The 24,264-nt window shown below is 35.2% G+C and overlaps 1 protein-coding gene across 1 annotated transcript; it reads left to right on the plus strand.

Annotated features, from left to right (window-relative positions):
• Window positions 1-2,255: 2,255 nt before the first annotated feature.
• Window positions 2,256-11,014, plus strand: LOC143622477 (dammarenediol II synthase-like). The gene is made up of 12 exons (XM_077093611.1): window positions 2,256-2,619; window positions 3,256-3,444; window positions 6,846-6,935; window positions 7,021-7,215; window positions 7,319-7,403; window positions 7,945-8,111; window positions 8,517-8,705; window positions 9,567-9,923; window positions 10,001-10,150; window positions 10,223-10,269; window positions 10,348-10,491; window positions 10,718-11,014. Exons 1-12 carry the CDS (start codon window positions 2,371-2,373, stop codon window positions 10,989-10,991), a joined length of 2,136 nt encoding a protein of 711 aa, XP_076949726.1. The 5' UTR covers window positions 2,256-2,370; the 3' UTR covers window positions 10,992-11,014.
• Window positions 11,015-24,264: the final 13,250 nt, after the last annotated feature.

The following is a 24,264-nucleotide window of genomic DNA, read 5'->3' on the forward strand; positions in this document are numbered from 1 at the left end:
TTCCCATTTATATATATTCCACGTAATTAACTAATTTTTTAATTACCATCCATTCAATTTAATAAATTTTGATGTTAAATGATATAATCGTTAATGCATTTATTAATATTTAATATTTTTAATTAGCTCAATTAAACAAATTATGACTTTCTTAAAATTATAATATGAACAAAGATAAATTTAATATTCATGTCTTCTTAGTTTTTGTGTTAACTAAATGGGTAGATCAGACTCATATATAGTTCAAGTCGATGGTTTTTTTTAGTAAAATTAGTTCGGCTAGAAACAGTTTATGAACGGAAAGTGTTTGGGTCGAAACAGGTTAGAATAAGAAGTGAGTTATTTGTAAGAAGTGTGAGAAGTAATATCGGGCATTGGATTTGATCATCTGATGGTGGATATTGTTAGTGTGTTTTTTGTTCGGTGTGTTTTATTTTTGTAAGGGTAAAAACCACTTGTTACACTTCTTTGGATAGTTTTACTTTTTATTTTAACCTTGCTATATATATATATATATATATATATATATAGGTATTGGATCATTTCAGAAGTTTTTTTACAGCGAGAAGTGCGAGAGTGAAGGTGTAACTCCATTAATCCCTAATTTCACTCCATTTCTTATGTGTAGGTGCGTTGTGTAGGTACATATGTATGTGTGTAGGTTCGTATGCTTGTATATGTGTACGTATGTTTGTATATGTGTTTGTATGTTTGTATGTGTGTAGGTACATAGGTTTGAAAGTGGCTCGGTACATTTATATGTTTGTAGGTAGGTTTGAATGTGTAATTAAGACATAAATACAACCAACCTACATATATGTATGTAACATCATATGAAAATGAGTGAAATTAGGGATTAATGGAGTTATACCTTCACTTCTCGCACTTCTCGCTGTAATATCACTTCTCGCAAGATCCATCCCCTATATATATATATACATATACATATAGAAAATAGTTCAAATAAAAAGAAAGAGTTTCCTAGGAATGGTAAGAACCGATATATTTTTAACATGTGGCATTACAATATATAGTGAAAGAACAAATCTAGGAAACTATGTCGGTTATAATGGTAGAAGAGTACTTCTAGGAAACTATGATGGTTTTTGATAATTTTAAATCTCAATCATTGATTAACATGATTTATGACTATGATTTATTTTTAGTCTTTCTAGGAAACTACTTGTTTTTAAGATAACCATTCCATATATATATATATATATATATATGGGTTCAAATAAAAAACAATTGATTTGTGAGAAGATTTTAAAATAAAGTACGCAATCTAAATAGGACACCATAACATTTAAATAAGAAACTATACGAATTTTAGAAACTATCAATCTCAACCATTAGATCCTAGATCCAATGGTGTACATTTATTCTTATGATTCTCACAAAACTATTGTTTTTTACATTAACCCTACCCTATATATCACACATATTAAATAAAATAATATTAAACCACAAAACAACTTAGGCGACATATATTTGTCGCCCTCACCAATATCGCCCCTTTTGTAGCCCGGGGGTGTTCCCCTCTAAAAGTGGCCCTTATTGCCCATTTTATAGCCCATTACGCATAGCCTAAAAGACAAGAATAATGAATTCTACAAATTGAAAGAGCGGAAGACATTGCTTGAAACTTAGATTGAAAAAAGAATTAAAAAGTTGAGGAATAATAATGAACTTGTCATGTTACTAATTCATTGAAGTTAACAGAGTTTTATTTAAGTTCATGCATGGATCGTTAGTGTTTGATCACTTAGAAGTTTGGTTGTTAAAAGATCGTTAACAACACAATAGGGACCGTTGGCGATTACTTATAATCCAGTTTTTCAATTTCGTTTCAATTCCTTTTTTATAATCATTTGGCTAGTGATTTGCAATAATAATCCTTTGATCTTCATTCTTATTTATTCAATTATTTGGTGTATTTTACTTAAGTACATGTAACGCTATAGTTCATGGTATCAAATGTTTAGAAACGTAAAATTCTTCCCTTTTCGTAAAAACCATGGATTATTATTAATTTTATCGATCAGTCATTTGTAGAAAATATTATCCGATCTAACATTTTTTTCAAACATCTTTTGTTACACAAAATGACCGTCTAAAGTTAAAACAAAATGAATATAGGATGATATAAAATGTATAGTATTAAAATTATGAACATATAAAAAATAAAGCATATGCATAAAACAGTTGCTATGATGCTATCCAATATATTTTTATAATTTAAGTAATAATCACTTTAGTTTTAAAGGAGTAAACTCCCCCACTATGACCCTAGTTTGTTACACCAAAAGGAAATAAAGGAAAACAAATTAACCCTATATAACACCACAAACACATCCTCATTCCTATTGCATGATACAACATATCTCTTTGGGCCATCAATTAACAAAAAAACAAAAGATGTGGAAGTTGAAGATATCCGAAGGTAATGATCCTTACTTGATTACCACCAACAACTTTGTTGGTCGTCAGTTTTGGGAGTTCAACCCAAATGCTGGAACTCCAGAAGAACGTCAAGAAGTCGAAAACGCACGTCAAAATTTCCTAGAACGAAAAAAGGAGGGTTTCCAAACATCCAGTGATTTACTTATGCGGATACAGGTAAAACTGATCACTTTAAAAAAATTGTATGTGATTGGTTAATGAAGGAGAGTTTTGGATTGTTTTTTTTTTCAAAACAGATTATGTGATTATATTTTCATACACACGTAACCACTTGTTCTAGGCCTCCAAATTTATAACGACTCAATTTTCTTCTTACACTTGGTTAGCTATTTGTTTATATTACTATCTTAAAAACTTGTATGTTACATAAGTTGAATAAAGAAAATATTTAATTTGTTATTTAAAGATTTAAGAATTATAAAAAGATATTTTGATATACTATGTTTTATTACTGTAAATATGAACGGATGATATAAGAGAAGCGGGAAAAAATTGGGATCACAGAATTGTAATACGTGACGCAAGCAGTTACTTATAACCAGCCAACCAGATATAGATTAATAGCTACATAATTTTTATATAGTACTAATCAAATATATGCATATATGCCATGAGAGAATTCAAGAGAAAACCACAAAGTCACAAGAAAACCATTATTATTTTGTTGATTATTACTAAAATATATTACTAATATTGTTGTTATTATATACTTAATTCTTGCTCGGACATATTTAACGACTAGCAGAAGTATTCTTTTACATCATGGATAATAATGTGGATTACCTTGTGTAGTTGATCAGGGAGAACGGAATAGATGTGCTGAGTATACCACCCGCGAGGTTAAAAGAGGACGAGAATGTGAGTTATGAAGCCGTGACAACGGCAACAAGAAAAGCTGTTCGGCTAATTCGTGCAATCCAAGCAAAAGATGGTCACTGGGCTACTGAACATGCTGGCCCTTTGTTCTTCACTCCTCCACTTGTAAGTTAAAATAATTCATTCTGTCACTGAAAGGTGTAATGTTTGATTTGGTGTAAAGATATGGAAAACATTTGAGCCTAACGCCTGATTTGATGTCGCTTATGAAAATCTTACAACTAGTTGTCTAGTTACATTTGAGCCTTACACCTGATTTGATTATTACTTACTAGTTATTACTTACTAGCGCCCTTCACTTCAACTCATACTACTTGACTTTCAGCTTATTCCCAAATCAAAGCTACTTGCTTATAAGAGAAGAGCAAGGTGCGTAGCTGGCTTGTTAAAGCATGGAAAGGTATCCAGAAAGCACAGTAACAGCTACAGCTAGTAAGCTAGTATACACGCATTTGCCCGATTGCTTTAACAGACGCGTTACCTCCTGGTTCCCACCTGTCCTGTCCAAAAACTAAGGAACTCCTCTGAAAAGTCGATTTGCTAGATCAGAACGTGAACTCTGAGAATAGGGGTATACAAGTGAACCACCTAGAATCGATCCATGACCGCTAAACTAAAGAAAGGAGTCCTTTACCAAGTAAGCTAGGCAACCTTACCCGCCTCAACCGATCTTAGCTCGGACATGCCAACAGCCAATCCTTACTCTTTTCCCTGGGACAGCTAATAAAAACTAATACGGCCCCTTCTCAAAGAGACTGCCCTTAGGACTCTATTAAGTGAAGTCATTTAACAGCAGATAGACACAAGTTATGACAACCCTCACACGAGGGCCAAAAAGAAAGCTTTCGTTAAGATAATTCGCCCGTACAATAGAACAAGGAGAGCAATCAACGCTATGGCTACTTTAGGACAATTCCCGCCTTAGGGACCCCTACCGTGACAACAGCTACTACGCATCCCACATCAGATAATGCTATCGACGAAACAACCCTTTATCCAATCCAGCCGATTCCGAATCGACCAATTCCGGGATCTTTTGCAGCGAAGGCCTGTCATCGAATTCTTCAAACCTGGGGCATGTCGATCCTGAATGAAACTAAAGATCATTGATCCTACTATCAAGATATCCGTCATACAAAGGCCTAACTCTGGTTCTCTCTACAGGTGGAAGGAAGGGCAACAACCTTGTCAAAGCGCGGGCCAAGCCCACTCAAAGTGAAGCGATTTATACCGAGCAAGAACCTGCACTAGAATAGGAAAAGCCAGACATTCCTTCTTTTCAGAATTCCAGTCCTGCGGGCCTGCCCGAACTGCCAGTGATTTAAACAAAGACGCGGGTGCGAGTCTTCCTCGGTTGAAGTAAAAAAAGTCCTCCTCCTTTATCTTATTCCTACCATTTGGGGCGAAAGGATGAGACGGAATAGCGTGTCATTTCGGAACCGTTCATAAGCTTTCCCTTGACTAATCTAAAAGTAAAGGCAGCTATCTGGATAATTTTGGGCCGAAGGCATCACAAGATAGAGAGGAGCCATCTTGATTCGGACTAGAGGAGGAAGGAACCTGAGCCCGTAGGTGTAGGAATCAATCCACTGTCTCGTTGCCAATTAGAGTAGAGCCAAAGGCAGCTATCGCGATGAATTGTTACAAAGTGTCTCTCCTTCTGGCGAAGCTTCTAGAAGGCCGATCACTACATAGAGAGATCCATATATACCAGTCATGAGCGAGAGCGAAGCCTAGAGAGGCGGAAGCAGTAGCTTCTAGGACGAATCCTCAAGCCACTGTGATGATGCTTGGGGGAGGTTATGTGTATGTATTTTAGAGATTGGAAGCTTGGTTCTGCGTCTGCGTTTCGTTCATAATAATAGAGAGGCTTACAGTTGGTGTTGTTCAACCTTGACAGGTACATGGGGCTGCAGATTCTTAGAGAAAGAACAACGCATTTCAATTCTCATATTTGACTCAGCTCAGATTGCTGGCTTGGGAGGATGTCTGTACGCCTAAAGGGAGGATTAGGCATTCGTCAAATAAATCAAGTGAATGAGGCCCTGCTCGACGCTTGGAGAGACTCTGTATCGACTGAATCGTATTGGGCGAAAATATGCTCATCAAAGTACAGGCATAACAACCAGGACAGATCTTGTATTAATCTACTATAACTATAGGATAGAAGGATAGAGTCCAAGGAACCTAAAAAACTCGAAGAAGAGCGACAAGTTCTCGAACAAACAGCGGGAGAAGCAGACTGAGCCTGTTACATTGATAAAAGGCAGTCCTATGATCACCATCTTCAAAAAGAAAAAGGACACATACTACGACCAGTAAGCTCAGCACGAGTATCGACCTACTGAGGCAATGACCATGCACCTAAAGCCACTTTACATAAAAGTGCATATTGAAGGAGTCTTGGTCGATGGAGGGGCTGCGCTTCTTTGTTCGCTAGGCTTTCGCGCTAATCATGAATCCTTAGCTTGGTTCCCGGCTTTGAATTCGCGCTAAAGTTTAGCCCCGTCTGTGGTTGACAACTTAAACCCTTTTGCCCATATTGGCCTTCACTCAAAACGATCGGTTCGAGTCTGCTGCTGCAATTGGCAATGAATTGGATAAGCGGTGGCCTTCTTTTCTTTTCAAAACTAATACCACCTCTTTTTAAGAAATATCTTAAGAGAAGAAAGGCATTCTATCCCCTTTGTGTCTTTCTTCTAGGCGGAGCTCCCGCCATCTGCTAGCATTGTGGTTTGGAATCGATTCTTTATCAATAGCCCACCCTTTCTTTGAACCTTGTCAATGATCGAACTTAAATTAAAGATATGAACTGAGTGCCATTTGATGAGTAACTGAGAACAAAGGAGAGGGATATGGAAAGAATGAAGTAATGAAAGAGGAAGTCATTGCTAGTAGTAACGACTTGTCACGATCCATTGGTTCATAAAGAATCCATGTCCTAGGTGTATCAAAAAACATTCTTTTCACTAAACGTATATAATAAAATAGAGTGAAAGGGTCCACCCCGAAACCAAGGGGGTACTAACTAACAGCTGAGTCCTCTCCGAACCGCAGGAGATAGTGAAAAGATATGGAAAACATTTGAGCCTAACGCCTGATTTGATGTCGCTTATGAAAATCTTACAACTAGTTGTCTAGTTACATATGGTAAGTCAGTAAGAATGTAAGAACAAGAATCCTAAAGTGTGAAGATCAAAATCAAGCCGTTAAATCTTATTTTGTAATATCAAGACCCTCAATATCAATCAATATTGTTCGTTTTGAACATAAGCAACTTTGGTTTTGAACAAAAAAATGTATAAGCAGTGTTAAATAACTCTATATTTCTAAAATTAAATAATAAATAATAATTGTTAAACGCCTGGTTCAGTTTATACAGTTGGTTTCGGTTCTCAAACAATGAACTGTATAATTATCTACCGGCCAAACTAGTTGGTGTGGTCTTGTTTGGACGGTGTAGTAAGTTTCAACAAGCTATTAACAACACTTACTTACATGTGCAGATTATTATCTTCTACATAAGTGGAGCCATAGATACACATTTAACAAAGGAGCACAAAAAAGAGATGAAACGTTTTATCTACAATCATCAAGTAAGAAACCATACTTCATACACTTACATGCTTTTTCAATAATGTGGCTTAGATGATCGGTGTTGGTGATATTAATCGATGTTAGGGTGAAGACGGAGGATGGGGATTTCATATCGAAGGGCATAGCACCATGTTTGTGACCGTGTTGAGCTACGTAGCCCTACGACTACTCGGTGAAGAATATGATTATGCAAATGTAGCACTCACTCGAGCCCAAAGATGGATACTCGATCATGGTGGTGCGACTTCCATACCCTCTTGGGGCAAACTTTATCTCTCGGTAACAAACTTGACACTCGGTTCATCTACATAGATTCTTCGTTATATAAAATTGTTCGAATAAACCAATTGTACGCCATTTTAAATGCTTATAATGTGTGTAGGTACTTGGTGTGTATGAATGGGAAGGATGCAACCCGGTTCCACCAGAATTTTGGATATTCCCAGAAGCTCTACCCTTTCATCCAGGTACACTTTGAATATCCGAGTAATGGAGACCGAACATAATGATCACAAAACTTAACGAATGGTTGTTGATTAAACGTTGTCACAAATTAGTGACTGGAACTCAATATGGCGCTAACTTTGCGTCTTGTTATAATCGGTCGCAATTACATATGTATAAAATTAGATAAATGTCAACGATGAAAATAATCATAAAGTAAATATTGCTATAGGGGAAATATGTTAAAACCCAGATAACAATGTAACAAAAATAAATCGTAAAATGCTTTTTAAAAATAAATAAAAAAGATCATGAAAGCGCGGCAAATATTTTTCGAAAGTTAACTAATTAGTTATTAAAACTAAAAAGTCCCAGGTGGTTGCTGCCGCAATATAGAGATTAGTATTTAGTCGCTAAAATGGGAAAATGGTTGGCTAAACATGCAATGTTCATAGTCCGTCGCATATGCTTTTGCGACTTACTTGATAGTCACAAATGTTCAATGATGTTTTGGACGACAAATTAGTTTAGTTGTTCTCATCGCTTTTCATGCCCGTAATGTAGCTAAAATGTGGTGCTATTGTCGAACGGTCTACATGCCCGTGTCATACTTATACGGAAGAAAATTTCATGGCCCAATCACCGATCTTGTTCTTCAACTACGTCAAGAGATTTATCCCATGCCATACAACGAGATAAATTGGAATAAACAACGCCATAGATGTTGCAAGGTTGTTCAATGGTTATTTTCTAAGAATGTTATTTATAAAGCTCGAGCTCAACTTTTAAGTAGTTTTCAAACTCAAACTCCACTTAGGCTCAACTTATTTATTATTCATAATTAGATAATTATGTTATATACATTTTAATTATTTTTACACGTATTTTTAAATAAAACTTTTATATGTAACATAATATATATTTATTAAAAAAATTTCATAGTTTTATATAAAACAATTATCAGATAATACATATAATATAGGCGCGTTTAGGCTCGTGAGGTAATTCGAGCTCAGGCTTGTTTAAGTTCATCCTTCAAGCTTTTAACAAGCCGATATAAAATATCTCACGAGCGGCTATACTATAAAAAGGGTTCTATGTTGTCACAAATGTATTGTGATTTTATTTTATTACAGGAGGATTTGTACTACCCTCATTCAATGGTCCAAGATATGTTATGGGATGGTCTTCATTACTTGAGTGAACCACTTTTCAAATATTGGCCTTTTACCAAACTAAGAGAAAGAGCCCTTAAAAGGACGATTGAGTTGACGCGTTACAACGCGGAAGAGAGCCGGTACATTACCATGGCAAGCATTGAAAAGGTATATGTCGAGTTAACAAATAGGGATCCATTAGTAATGTGGTCGGCAAACCTGTCACAAACCAGTCACAACATTAGTAATGTGGTCGGCAAACGTCACAACATTCAAGTTAATGCTGACCATATATAGCTATTTTACCACTCATGGTTGACTTTATATTGACCGCGTTTAATAAATTTGTGGATGGTTGACTAAACCGACTGGATTTGATGATTTTAGCGACAGATAGATGACACGTTAAAAAAAGGTCGTTGCAACCCTGTTGCAGAATTATGACGATTAAATGAGAGGTTTCGACACAACATTTTCAACGACTTTTCGTTTTGAATCTGCCACAACAGAAAAATGTTTGTCGAAGAGTTAGTGGTTTTCGTTATGTATTTTAGAATCAATTAACCGAGCCGGACCAAAATAATCAAAGCCACACCGAATTGCCAGTTTGGTTTAAACCGGGTTGTCCATTTAAAGAAAAGTGAATTATGTTCAACCTGAATAACAAAAATGCTATTTATCATTTAGCTTAATCCAATTATAATTTATCCCAACTCAACACAATAAAAAATAACTGTAAAAAAAGTAAAAAGTTTTTAAAAGGTAAAAAAATATTCGGTTAAAACTGATCGAATTTAAATTTGGTTTTCAATTTGAATCTACCTGAATTCTGTTCGGTTCAGTTTTCTGCTTTGACCGAATAAGACGAAAACCGAACTGGTGAACAAAGCAACCAAAAATTTTCACCGTACTTGTATGTCGTAAAATTCACAAGATATGCTACGGTCTTATTTGTCGCAAAACCGTCAGATAACTAAATAACAGTTTGTGTCCGATTCTGAACTCGTATTCCTTCTTTTATCGAGATAGGGATTCCAAATGATGTGTTGGTGGGCAGAGAACCCCAACGGGGAAGAGCTTAAGCGCCACCTAGCTCGAGTCCCTGATTACTTATGGTTAGCTGAAGACGGAATGAAGTCCCAAACATTCGGTAGCCAATTATGGATCACCGCATTCGCAACTCAAGCAATAATTGCAAGTAACATGCCTGAAGAATACGGAGATTCCCTTAAAAAAGCACATTTCTATCTTAAAGAATCACAAATCAGACAAAACCCGACCGGTGATTTTAGTAAAATGTGTCGACAGTTTAGCAAAGGGGCATGGACATTTTCGGATCAAGATCATGGTTGGCCCGTCTCGGATTGCACTGGGGAGGCATTGAAAGTGATCATTTAACCTTGTTTTATGTTTATTTTTCGTATTTTGGAGATAATATTGTTTTGATGGTAAACATATTACAGTGCTTGTTGTTGCTATCTGAAATGCCCGAGGGCGAAAAGTTCGATAAGCAGCGGTTATATGATGCGGTCGATTTTCTACTTTATGTACAAAGTCCAACAAACGGAGGTTTCGCAGTTTGGGAACCACCAATCCCACAACCATATTTACAGGTACATGAACTTGTTTGTTAAAGGTTTATGATATGCTAGTATATAAAACATTTTTTGTGTTCTTACATGTAGATGTTGAATCCTTCGGAAATGTTCGCTGACATTGTCGTCGAACGAGAGTAAAGTTTCTTACAAATCGTTAAATTTATCAAACTTTTGTAGATCCTTAAGTTTTGTTTTCTGGGTGATCAAATCAGGCATGTTGAGTGCACAACTTCTGTGATGCAAGCTCTTATAGCGTTCAAACGGTTGCACCCCGGGTATAGAGAGAACGAAATAGATAATTCGGTCACGAAAGCAGTGTGTTATCTAGAGAACACCCAATGGAAAGACGGTTCATGGTAATGTTATGAACTATATATACATAATCAGTTTTAAATAGAGAATCTCATAAACCATAAAGATACATTGAGAGAAAGAAACACAAGCTGTTATATTGTTTTATGACCGTCTTATTTATCATAGTATATCAACTAACATAAAGTGTTTATACAGTTCTTGCAGCTGTCTATTTATTTAATAATGATGCCTCTTTTTCACATATTAAAAACCTTCTAATATTTGTAGGTATGGCTATTGGGGGATATGCTTCATATATGGTGCATTCTTTTCGCTAGGAGGCTTAGAATCAGCTGGAAAAACATATAACAATTGTGAAGCGGTTCGCAAAGGGGTAAAGTTTTTACTTTCAACCCGAAATGAAGAAGGTGGCTGGGGCGAGAGCTACAAATCGTGTCCTAGTGAAGTATACACACCGTTAGCTGGAAATCGAACTAACATAGTGCAAACGTCATGGGCCATGCTTGGTCTCATGTCAACCGGGCAGGTTAGCTTTGTCTAGGCACCACCACACGTTAACTAAAACACACATGTTATTTTCACTTATTTAGAAGTATAAATTGTAAATTGCGTTGTATACTGCAAGTCTACAATGCGGTAAGGACATAACCGAAACTATCAAAGTGAGAGATCATGTTCTTTTAAATGTTACAAGTGCAAATAAGCTAACAAAATTCACACCAGGGGTGTTAAAATGTGTCATGTGTTCATGGGTTAAACCGATATAAACCCAAATATCATGTTAGACACCTTGTTTAACACAAATACTACTTTAACCAAAAACTTTAGTCTTTTTTTAGTTTCTTTTTTCTCTTTCCTTTTTTTTCCACTTCTTAATACTCCTAAAAAATGGTTTATTGGATTTTAATAATCTCAATTAAAGGCTATTGTCTCAACTAAACTTTAGTCTTTTTTTAGTTTCTTTTTTCTCTTTCCTTTTTTTTTCCACTTCTTAATACTCCTAAAAAATGGTTTATTGGATTTTAATAATCTCAATTAAAGGCTATTGTCTCAACTGAGTTTATTGACACTGGTGGTCCTAGATTTAAAAAAAATGGCCCTTAGTGGTCCCTGCTAAAAAAAATTGAAGACGTTAACTTTTTAATAATATTTCAAAATGATTTTTAGGGCTTTTGATCGTAAGGAGGACATGAGTAGAGTAATAAACTTAGCTCGAAATGTTGTTATAATTTTAGTTATGGTATAAAGCACTTACGAAAAACTATGAAAGCACAACCGGTCACAGGAACACAATCTGTTTAGCTAAACGTGTTCCTAGGTGGCTAGGTTCAACATGAAACTGACCCAAATCCATTTATGCTAAACCTAAACCCATAATTTATATCGGTCATGTCGTGTCGTGATTTCACACCCTAATTATACCATTCATTAGGCAACGAAAGAAAACATATTGTATCTGAACTGCATATTTGTTGTAGTGAATGAAAGGTTATGTAAACAACTAACATTTGGTTTTGGGCTAACGACTAGGCTGAAAGAGACCCGAAGCCATTGCACATAGCAGCTAAGATCTTGATTAACGCACAGATGGATAACGGAGATTTTCCCCAAGAGGTAGCTTTGCTTCGAATATATGGGCATCGAAACACTTGCCTAATCACTCTATTAACAAATTAAACGATTTTGCAGAACATGACTGGAGCCTCAATGAGGAACTGCATGCTGCATTATCCGTTATACAGGAATATCTTCCCATTATTGGCACTTTCTGAATACCGCAAGCGTTTTTGGGTTAAGTAACAATATTTGTTAGAAATTGCATGTTTGGGTCAAACCCGAATATCTCATGTCGCTTTAATTATTGTCAGGTCGAAGAATATACTTCATGAAATTAAGTTCTAATTGATTAGTTAAGTTGTCTTACAGTTTTGTTGATTTTTTAACAACAAATCTCACTTTTACCATATAATTAACTTAGTTCCCAATTCTCACATAAAACAACTATACGTATATCTAGTAGAAATCTCATCCACAGCAAAATTCTTAGTAATGTGTGGGGATGCTAGGATTTAGGCGAATCATATCTCTATCCAGGGGATAGAGATTGGAAGACCCACAGCTCCATAAAAAGAATAATTATTTAAAAGCATAGAAACAGAAAACGTAAAGAACTAATAAAAATAGTAAAAAAAGTTTCAAATGATCCCAACCCAATTATGCCCATTGGCTAAGAACAGTCTCAACTAAACACTTGGTTGGTGATGATCCCTACTAAAGGTGTATTTGCACTCTTAAAACAAAAACCCATCATTTGCTGGCCGGTGACGATTTAATTTTGTATCATGTTGACGGTAGATATTTTAAGTATACCCAATTATATACCCGAAACCTGTGGGTATACCCGAAACCAATGGGTTTGGGACAAGCTTTTCTAATCGGGTAGGGTCTGGGATTACCTAAACCCGTCTAATACCCGACCCGTTGTCATCCCTACAAACATCATATATATGGTAGGGTAGAAAAGTATGCATAATAACAAATAAAAATCAAGGGGAAGTGAAGACAAGAATGTATCATGCAAAAGCCATCAACCCAAGAGTCCAAGACAACGCTATAAAAACGGTGTATCTACCATGGTATACATGCTTAATATGATACAAAATCAGATTATGAAGGTTAGAACATAAAGCTTTTTTTTTTTTTGAAGAAAATAGATTATAATATAAGATGATTAGATCCATTGGAATTAATATTTTTATACTTTTAAGAAATATGCATTAGTCTGATTTAATAGTATAAAAAGTGAAGAGTGAGACTTTTGTAAATTAAACAAAAAATTTACCTCTATGAAGGTGAAACAAGAACCTCATCTACATGCCTTAGAATCTTCTTTCACATCTATAATGTTTGATTCATTGCTTCACGGACAACTTTCACCCGTTTGATTTGTTAAAACACATTTCAATTCTTACTGAGAAGGTGAGTAATTTGTGGTTTAGGAATATAGTGTTGGAAATTTTAAGTGTGTGAATAAAGGAAGTGGTGGAAGTGGTAAATGTTTGTCCCACATCGGTTTTGGAACAAATTATTGGATGGTTTATAAGGTAGAGCCCTTACACCAATTTGAATTTTTTATGACATGTTTTACCACAATTCCTACGCGCGCGTAGGGGGGGGGGGTTGCCAATTTTGGTTACTGGACTAGAAATCCATCGAACTCCCGCGGACACGAATGCAACTCCGAAAACCCGAGCCCGCGTGAGACAGTTATATTTTAATGGTCATAACTAAGAATTGATTATATGGGAAATCTTGTATTAATAATCAACAGAAATAATGAAACAATCAACACAGTAAATTGAGCTTGTGTTTAACACAATTAAATGAAAACGAAATAATATTGTTGGTGTGTCTTCACTAAAATCTGTATAATAGAATCCAAAAATAAGAAAAGAAATAATCAAGAAACGGTGAACCTTATTTATAAACAGAGTTCGTGAGATTGTTGCTACAATTTTAAAACCTTATTTATAAGGATTTTGGGTTCACGAAATGGTTTGAAATAAAAGTATTTAGATATTATAATCTTATAACTATTTTCTTTTGGGAAATTATGTGCGTAGTACAACTTGGTGTGTTTGGATTTTAGAGATCATGATGTAATCTTAAATCCTATACAGTGTTACAAAATGTAATATCTGATCAACCGTTTGGTTTTAGAAAACATTTTGTGTAATCGTTTGTGTTCTAACTATAGTGTTAGAACTGATCTTGTAAAACCGTTGGGATTTTCTTAGTTTTGATTGAAAATTTTTGCAATCGTTTGTGTCTAACAATTGTGTTAGAAATGATTTTGAGTAAACCATTCGTTTCTTGTAAACGTTAAATATCTAACATGCGTGTAAGATACGATGCGTGTAAGATACGATTTATTTATAACTTTTTGTGTAAACGCTAATTTTCTAATGGATGTGTTAGAAAATTCAAGCTTTGCTACTTAAGTGTAGTAATTGTAACAAGTTGATGTTATTTGAACATATTTTTTCAAAAGTATGGTTTCAAAAGTGAAACGAGGATATGAGGATATGTGTGCATGGATTTCTATTTGAGGGAATACTTGTATACATAATATAAAACGATATCACTGAGATGATTCATGTCGGATGACGAAAGTGTTGAAGATAATAAAACTTGGAGATTTGATGTGTAAATGTCGTCAAAATAATTTCGTATAATAAACAACTTGTGAGTTACGAAGATTAAAGTCTAAGATGACACATCAAATATATAATCACATCATGAGATGGTAATAGAATAACGAGGTGAATATACTAAGATGAAGAAAAAAAAGTGATGTGTAATTCCTTGGAAATTCATTGAGTGTGAACTGTAACATATGATTTAATATATGTTAATGACAAATTCACTAAGTGTGAATTGTAACATATATGACGTATTAACTCTTTGGAAATTCACTAAGTGTGATATGTAACATATGAATTAATATATGTTAATGACGTATTAACTCCTTGGAAATTCACTAAGTGTGGATTGTAACATATGAATTAATATATGTTAATGATGGATTAACTCCTTGGAAATTCACTAAGTGTGAATTGTAACATATGAATTGATATATGGTAATGAGATATTTAAATCCTCGGATATTCATCATTGAAGATTCACCGAACCCCTCGAGATGATTCACTCAGATGTGTGCAATCTAAAATCAATTCCTACTCATGGTTGGAACAAGTACTTCATCACGCTCATTGATGATAATACAAGGTATTGTTATGTTTACTTACTTAAGAGTAAGGACGAGGCTATTGATAAGCTTATCTTATTTAAAGCCGAAGTAGAGAATCAACTAAATCGGAAAATCAAAAGAGTAAGGAGTGATCGAGGAGGTGAATATGTTTCACCTTTTATTCACTTGTGTGAAAAAGAAGGAATCATACATAAAGTCATGCCTCCTTACTCCCCTCAATCAAATGGCATAGCGGAACGTAAAAACCGAACCTTGAGAGAAATGATGAATGACATGATGATAAGTTCTGGGGTAAGCCCGGACATGTGGGAGAAACAATCTTATCGGCTAATTATGTCTTAAACATGATACCGAATAAGAAGAAAGATCTAACTCCATATGAGTTATGGATGAAAATTAAACCACCATATGAATACTTGCGAGTGTGGGGGTGCTTAGCCAAGGTAGTGGTGACTCCACCAAAACGCCTACTAATAGGACCCAAAAAACCGTGGATTGTGTATTTATAGGATATACCCTTCCCGGTGGTGCATATCGATTTCTTGTGTATGATTCCAAGAATCCCGGAATAAACAAGGGCACCATAATAGAAGCAAAGGATGCATCATGTTTTGAATATAAGTTCCCATGTTTGGATAAAGGAAAACCGAGCTATTCTAGACCGGTTGAGGAAAGTATTCAAAACGAGAGTACTGGAGATGAACCTCGGGAACAATAAGAGACAGAGGAGGGTGAAATCAGAAAAAGTAAACGGCAAAGGACTGAAAAATCCTTCGGCCCTGATTTTCTTACCTACATGGTTGAAGAGGAACCTCGAATGTCACACCCCAACCTAAGGCGGAAATGCTAGGGCGCGAACTGATTGTCACAGCTCACAATGTTACTATCATTCAACTGTAAAGCGACAATATCTAATTAATTTATTAATTGTCAACGAACATTTAAGTACAACAAAAAAGAGAAAATTTCAATACAAAACCAACTATTCTTGTTTATGTTTAACATCCTAAGGTCATCTCTACGTGAGGTTCAGTTCGATAAGCAATCCAGTCTATAACCTGCAAATGCGTACAAAATATATATATTTGTCAACAACACATGTTGAGTGAGTAGATTCACCAGTTTTGACACAAACAAACTGATAATATATAATGATATAAATAATAGAGTAAAAATAAGCCAAACTGTTATCTGTGAGTATAATGAAAACAATATCATTAGTCGTTATTTAAATTAAAAGAATTGTTTGCTTATTATATAATCTAAGTTATAATAATTAATTTAAATAAATATGAGTTACGATATACTATAATAATAAACTTTTAGATCCTTAGTTATAATAAGTTTGATGTTTTAGAATCTTTAACGAAGACCAAACCTTAAAATATAACTTTTACTATATTAAATAATTTGATACTAACGTTAAAATATATATATTTATAATACAATATGTATATTGTATATCTATCAAAAATCTAGTTTTATAATTAATACGTTTAAAATACGATTGTTACAATTTTACAGAATGAAACATATATATAACATTAATAAAAATAAATTTATAAAGACGTTTGACGACGAGTAAACACCAATAATGGTGTCCGGGTTTTTAAGAAAATCAAGATGATTTATTATTATTAAAATATAATTATATATATATATATATACACAACCGAAAAACTAGTGCGCGAGATTTATTGCCAAGACACGATAACATAATGCGGTCGGTTTAATAAAATAATGTTTATTTTATATTAAATATCATTTATAACAATTTATAATACCAATTAAACATTTAAAACAAAAATAAAAGATAAACCACGTCCAGGGGAGCTCGAACCTGCGCCCTTGGCCGGTTCTTTGATCTGGACACACACACCCACAAACCAACTGAGCTGGGCTATATGTTCGTTATAGAATAAGAAATTTAATTTAAATATAATATGGCAGATAAATCCCAAATCCTTATAAACCCTAATTCCCAAATCGTTCAATCCGCTTAATGCTAGTTTAATTAATCTTAGGGTTAGCGTTAAACACTGCAAAACGATCAAGAAACATAAACAAAATACCAGTTCTTGTTGTGAATTGATTGCGAACCATAAATGTGTTTGCCGGCCAATAACGCGAACCAGAGCGTGTCATACGGACTGATATAATATAATCAAACTTAGGGTTACGAATGGCGATGGGGAGGAGCTGTTGTCTGCAAGTTTAATTGGGTTTTGGTAAAGGATAAACAGTATATTGATGAACGGGGAAACAACCCAGTCGCGGCCAAATGCGACGGAGAACAACAGATGCAGGTTTTGATAACGTAATTCGTCATATGGGTTTGATTTGCGATGTCATAAGGAACGTATCGGCAAGTTTAATTGAATTATCATCACAGATCTCGTGTTCAACAAGTTAATACAAGTGTCGGTTTGAATAAAAAGGAAATACAGATCATTACTCATATAATTAGCTCGTTTAGGGTGTCAGCTAGGCCGCGAATGGAAAGAATAATAATGTCCACCGATCAATTCCAAAATTAATACGAAAATTATGCTACAAGAAACGAAACTGGTTCGGGTTTTGATTGGATGGGTTATCGGGTAAGAGGGTAACCAGTTACAACATGGGTTGAAAAAGAAAGTATGTAAACTTGTGAAATCCTTGTATGGATTGAAACAAGCTCCTAAACAATGGCACCAAAAGTTTGATCATGTCATGCTTGATGCTGGGTTCAAAATCATTGAATGTGACAAATGTGTGTACGTGAAGGACACATCCGATGGATATGTCATTTTGTGTTTATACGTAGATGATATGCTCATTGCTGGAAGTGATGACAAAATCATAACGTCCACAAAGAACATGCTAAAAGCAAGATTTTACATGAAGGACATGGGTTTTGCGGATGTGATTTTGGGGGTTAAAATCACACGAACCCAAGATGGACTTGTTTTAAGTCAATCCCTTTACGTGAGACAATTCTTGAGAAGTTTAATGCAAATGACTCTAATGTAGCTAGAACTCCCATTGACACAAGTCATCATCTAGCTAAGAATAGAGGTGAACCCGTTAACCAGTTGGAATACTCAAGAATTATTGGCAGTTTGATGTATCTTATGAGTTGCACTAGACCCGACTTAGCATATGCAGTGAGCAAGCTAAGTAGATACACAAGCAACCCAAGTTCAAGTCATTGGAATTTTGTGATTCGGTTGCTTCGGTACCTAAGATACACTAGAGAATACGGGTTACATTATAACAGATATCCTGCAGTTGTCGAAGGACATTGTGATGCAAATTGGATATCTGACATGAATGATTCCAGAGAAACAAGTAGGTATGTATTCACACTTGGAGGTGCTGCTATATCGTGGAAATCGTCTAAACAAACGGTTATAGCTAGATCCACGATGGAATCAGAATTCATCGCCCTAGATAAAGCGGGCGAAGAGGCAGAATGGTTACGTCAATTTGTTGAGGATATACCAAGATGGCCTAAGCCGGCATCGGCCATCTGTATACATTGTGATACCCAATCGGAAATTGGCAGATCTCATAGCACAATGTATAATGGTAAGAATAGGAATATTAGACGTAGACATAATACGGTACGACAACTAATATCTACTGGAATTATCACTGTTGACTATGTGAAGTCAAAGGATAATATTGCGGATCCGCTAACAAAAGGCCTAAGTAGAGAGTTAGTTCAGAAGTCGTCCATGGGAATGGGACTGAAGCCCTTTAAAAATTAAAGTTCATGCGAAGGAAACCTAACTTAACAGACTGGAGATCCCAAGAGTTGAGTTCAATAGGAAAACCTAATTGTATGAATTAGTGCGGTCACTGTGGGGGGGGGGGGATAACCCAACAATTTTAAGTGGGAATTTACCACGTAGCAAGGTAACCTTCCTAGTTCATTCCTAAAAGTGACAAGTGTGAGGCTAAGCATATGGCTTTTTAATGATTCGACCAAGGTAGTCATACATGGAGAATCTCCTATGTGAGAGAGAAGTGGGGTCGCTTCGAAGGGTATTGTTGGGCACAATACTTAATAGCTCTTGCATAACCAGGCACATGATCATGACCATAACGAACATAACTATGAGGACTTGAATTTTTCAGGGAGAGTCTTGTGTGAAGTGTATTGTCGTTTACACAAACGGCAGACGAGTTCAAAGACATCACAGTCTACTCAGAGCCGGTGGGCTAAGTATGCTTCGTAAGCAAAGGTTCAAAGGATAACACCTACCTATTGTTTGCAAGATTCAACAGCTGGAATCTAATCGGAATAATGTTGTTTCGACCTCCATTCATGTGGGGGATTGTTGGAAATTTTAAGTGTGTGAATGAAGGAAGTGGTGGAAGTGGTAAATGTTTATCCCACATCGGTTTGGGAACAAATTAATGAATGGTTTATAAGGTAGAACCCTTACACCCATTTGAATTCTTTATGACATGTTTTACCACAAGTCTACGGTCGCGCAGGGGGGGGGGGTGCAAGTTTGAGTTTCTGGACTAGAAATCCATCGAACTCGTGCGTGCCCGCACGTACCGCGGACACGAATGCAACTCCGAAAACCCGAGCCCGCGTGAGACAGTTTTTGAAATTCAAATTGGTTGTCTGGTCAATACCATTAATAAATCATAATGATTATGATTATTGTGATTCAGTTACAATTATTTTTATAATGGTAATTAGATAAATATTATTATTATTTAATATTCTTTAATGGTCATAACTAAGAATTGATTATATGGTTATGACTCTTGGTTATAAATACCATGACTAGGTTTTAGTCAAGACACACCAAACAAACACACTTCATCTTCTTCCTACTGCAACAATATTATTTCGTTTTCGTTTTCAAGCAAGTGATCGAGTCCGGTAGAGCACCGATTCTGTTTCGAACCAGAGTACCCTGGGAACAGACCGAGAATCTATTTAAGGGAATTGTGTTAAACACAATCCCGGTTTACTGTGTTGACTGTTTCATTATTTCTGTTGATTAGTAATACAAGATTTCCAACAGATAGTATTGGGGAAGAATCAATACTAATCACACGAAAACTGCAAACTACAGTATAGTAGCAATAAGAAAAGAAAAACATTGGATATCATAAAGTGTCCTAAAACTCAAAATGTAACACATAGTTTGAACTTGCATACAATATGCAAAAAAAAAAAAACCAACAAAAATTCATTGATTATTTGGTCCTTACAGTTCCTAAAATAATATTAATGTGCATATGGTGGTATCCATTAATCTGTTATCATACATCTATGGTTTTGTATTACATAAAATGTCAGGCTTTTATTCATTTAAGCTCGTTTGCGTTTTCTAGTCAACCAACAAACTTTAAACGACTTTAGAACTCGAATGATTGCAAACCGCAAATTGTTAACAGCAAATTCAGCAAACATAATGCTAAAACAACCCATTCAGCACGTTTATCAATTCGTTTCAGTACGTTAAACAACTTGTTTCAGCAAGTTTCATTGGAAACATAGTGTATTTCAGCACTTTTAAACACGTTTCAGCACTTAAAGTTGCTTGTTTTAACACGTTTCCACACAGTTTAGGACGTTTATCCACCTAGAAGGCCTTTTAATTGGTGGGTAACAACGCCAAAGCGTATCATCAGATTTTATTACGATGGAAGGAACTCGGCTGAAGATCGGTATGCAAGAAAGGCCTACTTATCCACGGATTCGTTGAAAAAAAACCGCCGTAGGATTGGAGACCTTTAAATAGAGCGGAGGTAAACTAATCAATGAGAAAGAGGCCCTACTCACTACAAAGGAATACACCATAAGATCGAACTGCACTCATGCCTCTCCCGCATCAAGTTGACCGCCTGGAGCTTCGTAACATGTTGAAAAAGACTTACGAACTGAGGGTTCGGTTAGTACAAGAGACTACTTTGTCTCCTCAAAACAAGATAAGCCCCGCTCTCTAGCCGACTGATACCATTGATCAAACTGGGGGGGGGGGGACGTGTCACTTTAGATGTGAACGATTATAGGTGTCCTCTAATCACTACGATGAGATGGTCCCACTTTTAGTAAACTCAGCTATGAATATTCAAAAATGAATGTCGGTCTCTTTCTTTCACAGCTAACCCCATTTTCTTAATACTGAGACTTTCTCATTCGTCGAGCCACGAGCTTGTGGTCCTTCTTTGAGTTTGGGTGCAATTGGATGAATTTGTCAAGTCATGGCAGTTTCGACACGTTTTCAGCAAGAAAACAATTCGTTTATCAACAGTTCAACACTTAAACAGTGCGTTGCAGCAGTTTTAACAGCAAATCGGCAACGAATCAGCAGGTTTCAACTGTTTTCAACATTTAAAATTGCTCGTTTCTGCGCATTTTTGACAAGTTTTTCTGCAATTCAGCACGACATATCTTCTAAAACACCATTCGCCTTTTCCAATCTCTTAACTTTACACAACTCGCTATAACCGTTGCATGTGTATAGCTCAAACGCCTCATCTGTACACCCGTCTCTATATAACCTTCTGATAATCACATTATATGTCACCAAACTCGGCTCACACCCTTTCTCTGTCATCTTACCAAAAACCCTTTTCGCCTCAACCAACCTCCCACATTTACACAACCACTGATCACATTAGTATAAACCTACATGTCCGGAACGATTTTCAACTCAAGCATTTTATCATACACCTTGCATACCAACTCCGTTTTCCTACACCTCACCAAACCCGTCACCAACGAATTAACGCAATACAAATCCGGAAACATATCCTTAACATTAACCCATAGCACAAAACACACAGCTTCATCTAACAACCCTTTACTCTTATACCCATCAACCATCATTCCATACAATAAACACCCAAATTTCAAACCGAAACTCTCATTCTCACAAAACCCATCAATCAAATCGATTATAACGAAACGGGCATCCAGTCAGCAACACATGTTTCCACATGACCTTCAAATATACCATCCACATGGGATGCCAACTAATCAATTCACATTTATATATATTCCACCTAATTAACTAATTTTTTAATTACCATCCATTCAATTTAATAAATTTTGATGTTAAATGATATAATCGTTAATGCATTTATTAATACTTAATATTTTTAATTAGCTCAATTAAACAAATTATGACTTTCTTAAAATTATAATATGAACAAAGATAAATTTAATATTCATGTCTTCTTAGTTTTTATGTTAACTAAATGGGTGGATCAGACTCATATATAGTTCAAGTCGATGGTTTTTTTAGTAAAATTAGTTCGGCTAGAAACAGTTTATGAATGGAAAGTGTTTGGGTCGAAACACATTGTTTTAAAAAAAATATCAATTTGGTTCGGTCAAAAATTAGTGTAAAAATAGGTTATGATTCGAATAAATTCAGGTCGTATCGTGTTGTTTTAAATCATAATATTTTCTGACATAAAAATAAAATTCATTATTCATGAATTCTTAGTTTTATATTAATTTAAGTAGGCTGTTCGGGGTCATGTTTGGTTCATAACAAGTTTACATCAATGTGTTTTTTAAGTAAAATAAGTTCAGGCCAAAATAAGTTATTTTAAAAGAATATCAAATTAGTTCGTGTCAAAATGGGAGGGTATTACCAGAATAAATTTGAGTCGAAACGGGTTATTTTAAATGATAATATTTTCTAACTTAAAAGTCAAATTCATTGTTCATATTTGGTTTAAAGCAAGTTTATTGAAACAACCGTTACTTTCAAACCCGATGTAAACTTTTTCCATTGAAGTATTTCCTTTATGAACAATTTATATTTTAATCTTTCATCACTAATATATTTAGTGTAATATATAATTTCATTTATTAGAAATTGTTAGACCATACTAAATTGTTTGGCATTATAATAAGTAGTTTTTTTCTAAAAAGTGTAGAAAATGTGTTTTCACAATTAGATCTAATAAAACACACCGCACAATAAACACACCGTAACTAAAATCAAACACACCGTACAATAAACACACTTTCCACATCCACCATCAGATCAATATATCAAACGCACCAGTCTTACACTTCTTTTGACTATGGTGGATGTAAGATCAATTTCAAATCAGCCGATTCTAACTATGGTGGATGTAAGATCAATTTCAAATCTACTACAACAGGTTTTCAATTTCTAGGAAGCCGGCTTGTTTCCTGGCAGTGTAAGAAGCAGACAACGGTCTTCACTTCAACCGCATAAGCCGAGTATGTGGCAGCCTCGAGTTGCTGTTCATAGGTTATTTGGATCCAGCAACACTTGCGGGATTACGATTTGAAGTTTCCTGCTACTCCTATATTTATTGATAACTGTGCTGCTATTTGTATCACCAAGAACCTCGTTCACCACTCTAAGACAAAGCATATCGAAATTCGATATCATTATATCCATGATTGTTTTGAAAATAAATTAATTGATCTTGAGAAGGTGCACACGAATTTTCATAAAGCTGATCTGTTTACCAAAGCCTTTGATAAAACGCGCTTTAACTTTTTGCTTGGTTTAAACGGATTGAAAACTTTTGTTGATATCCTTAAGCTTGGATAATCAATTTTATTTTGTTTTGTTTCTTTTGGTTTGATTATTTTATTGTTTTGGGTTTTGGGCGAGAGAATTGAAAAGTCAAAAATATTGAGATTTCAGTTTGTATAGAAAAAAATCCATTAACATTAAAAGTTGAAAAGTCTAAAATATTGTGATTTCGTTATGTGTAGAAAAAAAAACCAAAAACATTCAAATTTTTAAAAACTTAAAGAATATTTGCACTCTTTCACTTAAAATTATGCCAGTTACTCAAATTTAAAGGGCATATACTTGTATATGTTTGGTCCTGATATTCACTTGTAAACGAGATAGCCATTGACCTGAAAACGTAAAGTGACTAGGGTGAATATTGGGCATTTTATTTAATTCTTTCGCTGAAAATCATGTCGTTTATTTAAGTTTGTGAACATGTATTTGTATACATGTTTGGTCATGTTATCTACTTGTAGATATATAGGATAGCCATTTATCTATAAACTGAAAGTGAT

The sequence above is a fragment of the Bidens hawaiensis genome, unplaced genomic scaffold (genome assembly GCF_021521415.1).
Source record: "Bidens hawaiensis isolate Kalapana, Puna unplaced genomic scaffold, B.hawaiensis_p1.1 tig00000326_1, whole genome shotgun sequence".
Classification (NCBI taxonomy): domain Eukaryota; kingdom Viridiplantae; phylum Streptophyta; class Magnoliopsida; order Asterales; family Asteraceae; genus Bidens; species Bidens hawaiensis.

Coding starts and splice junctions, on each gene's coding strand:
- LOC143622477 (XM_077093611.1), top strand. CDS start 2,371: ATGATACAACATATCTCTTTGGGCCATCAATTAACAAAAAAACAAAAG. Junction 9,924..10,000: donor GCACTGGGGAGGCATTGAAA/GTGATCATTTAA, acceptor AACATATTACAG/TGCTTGTTGTTGCTATCTGA. Junction 10,270..10,347: donor GACATTGTCGTCGAACGAGA/GTAAAGTTTCTT, acceptor TGATCAAATCAG/GCATGTTGAGTGCACAACTT.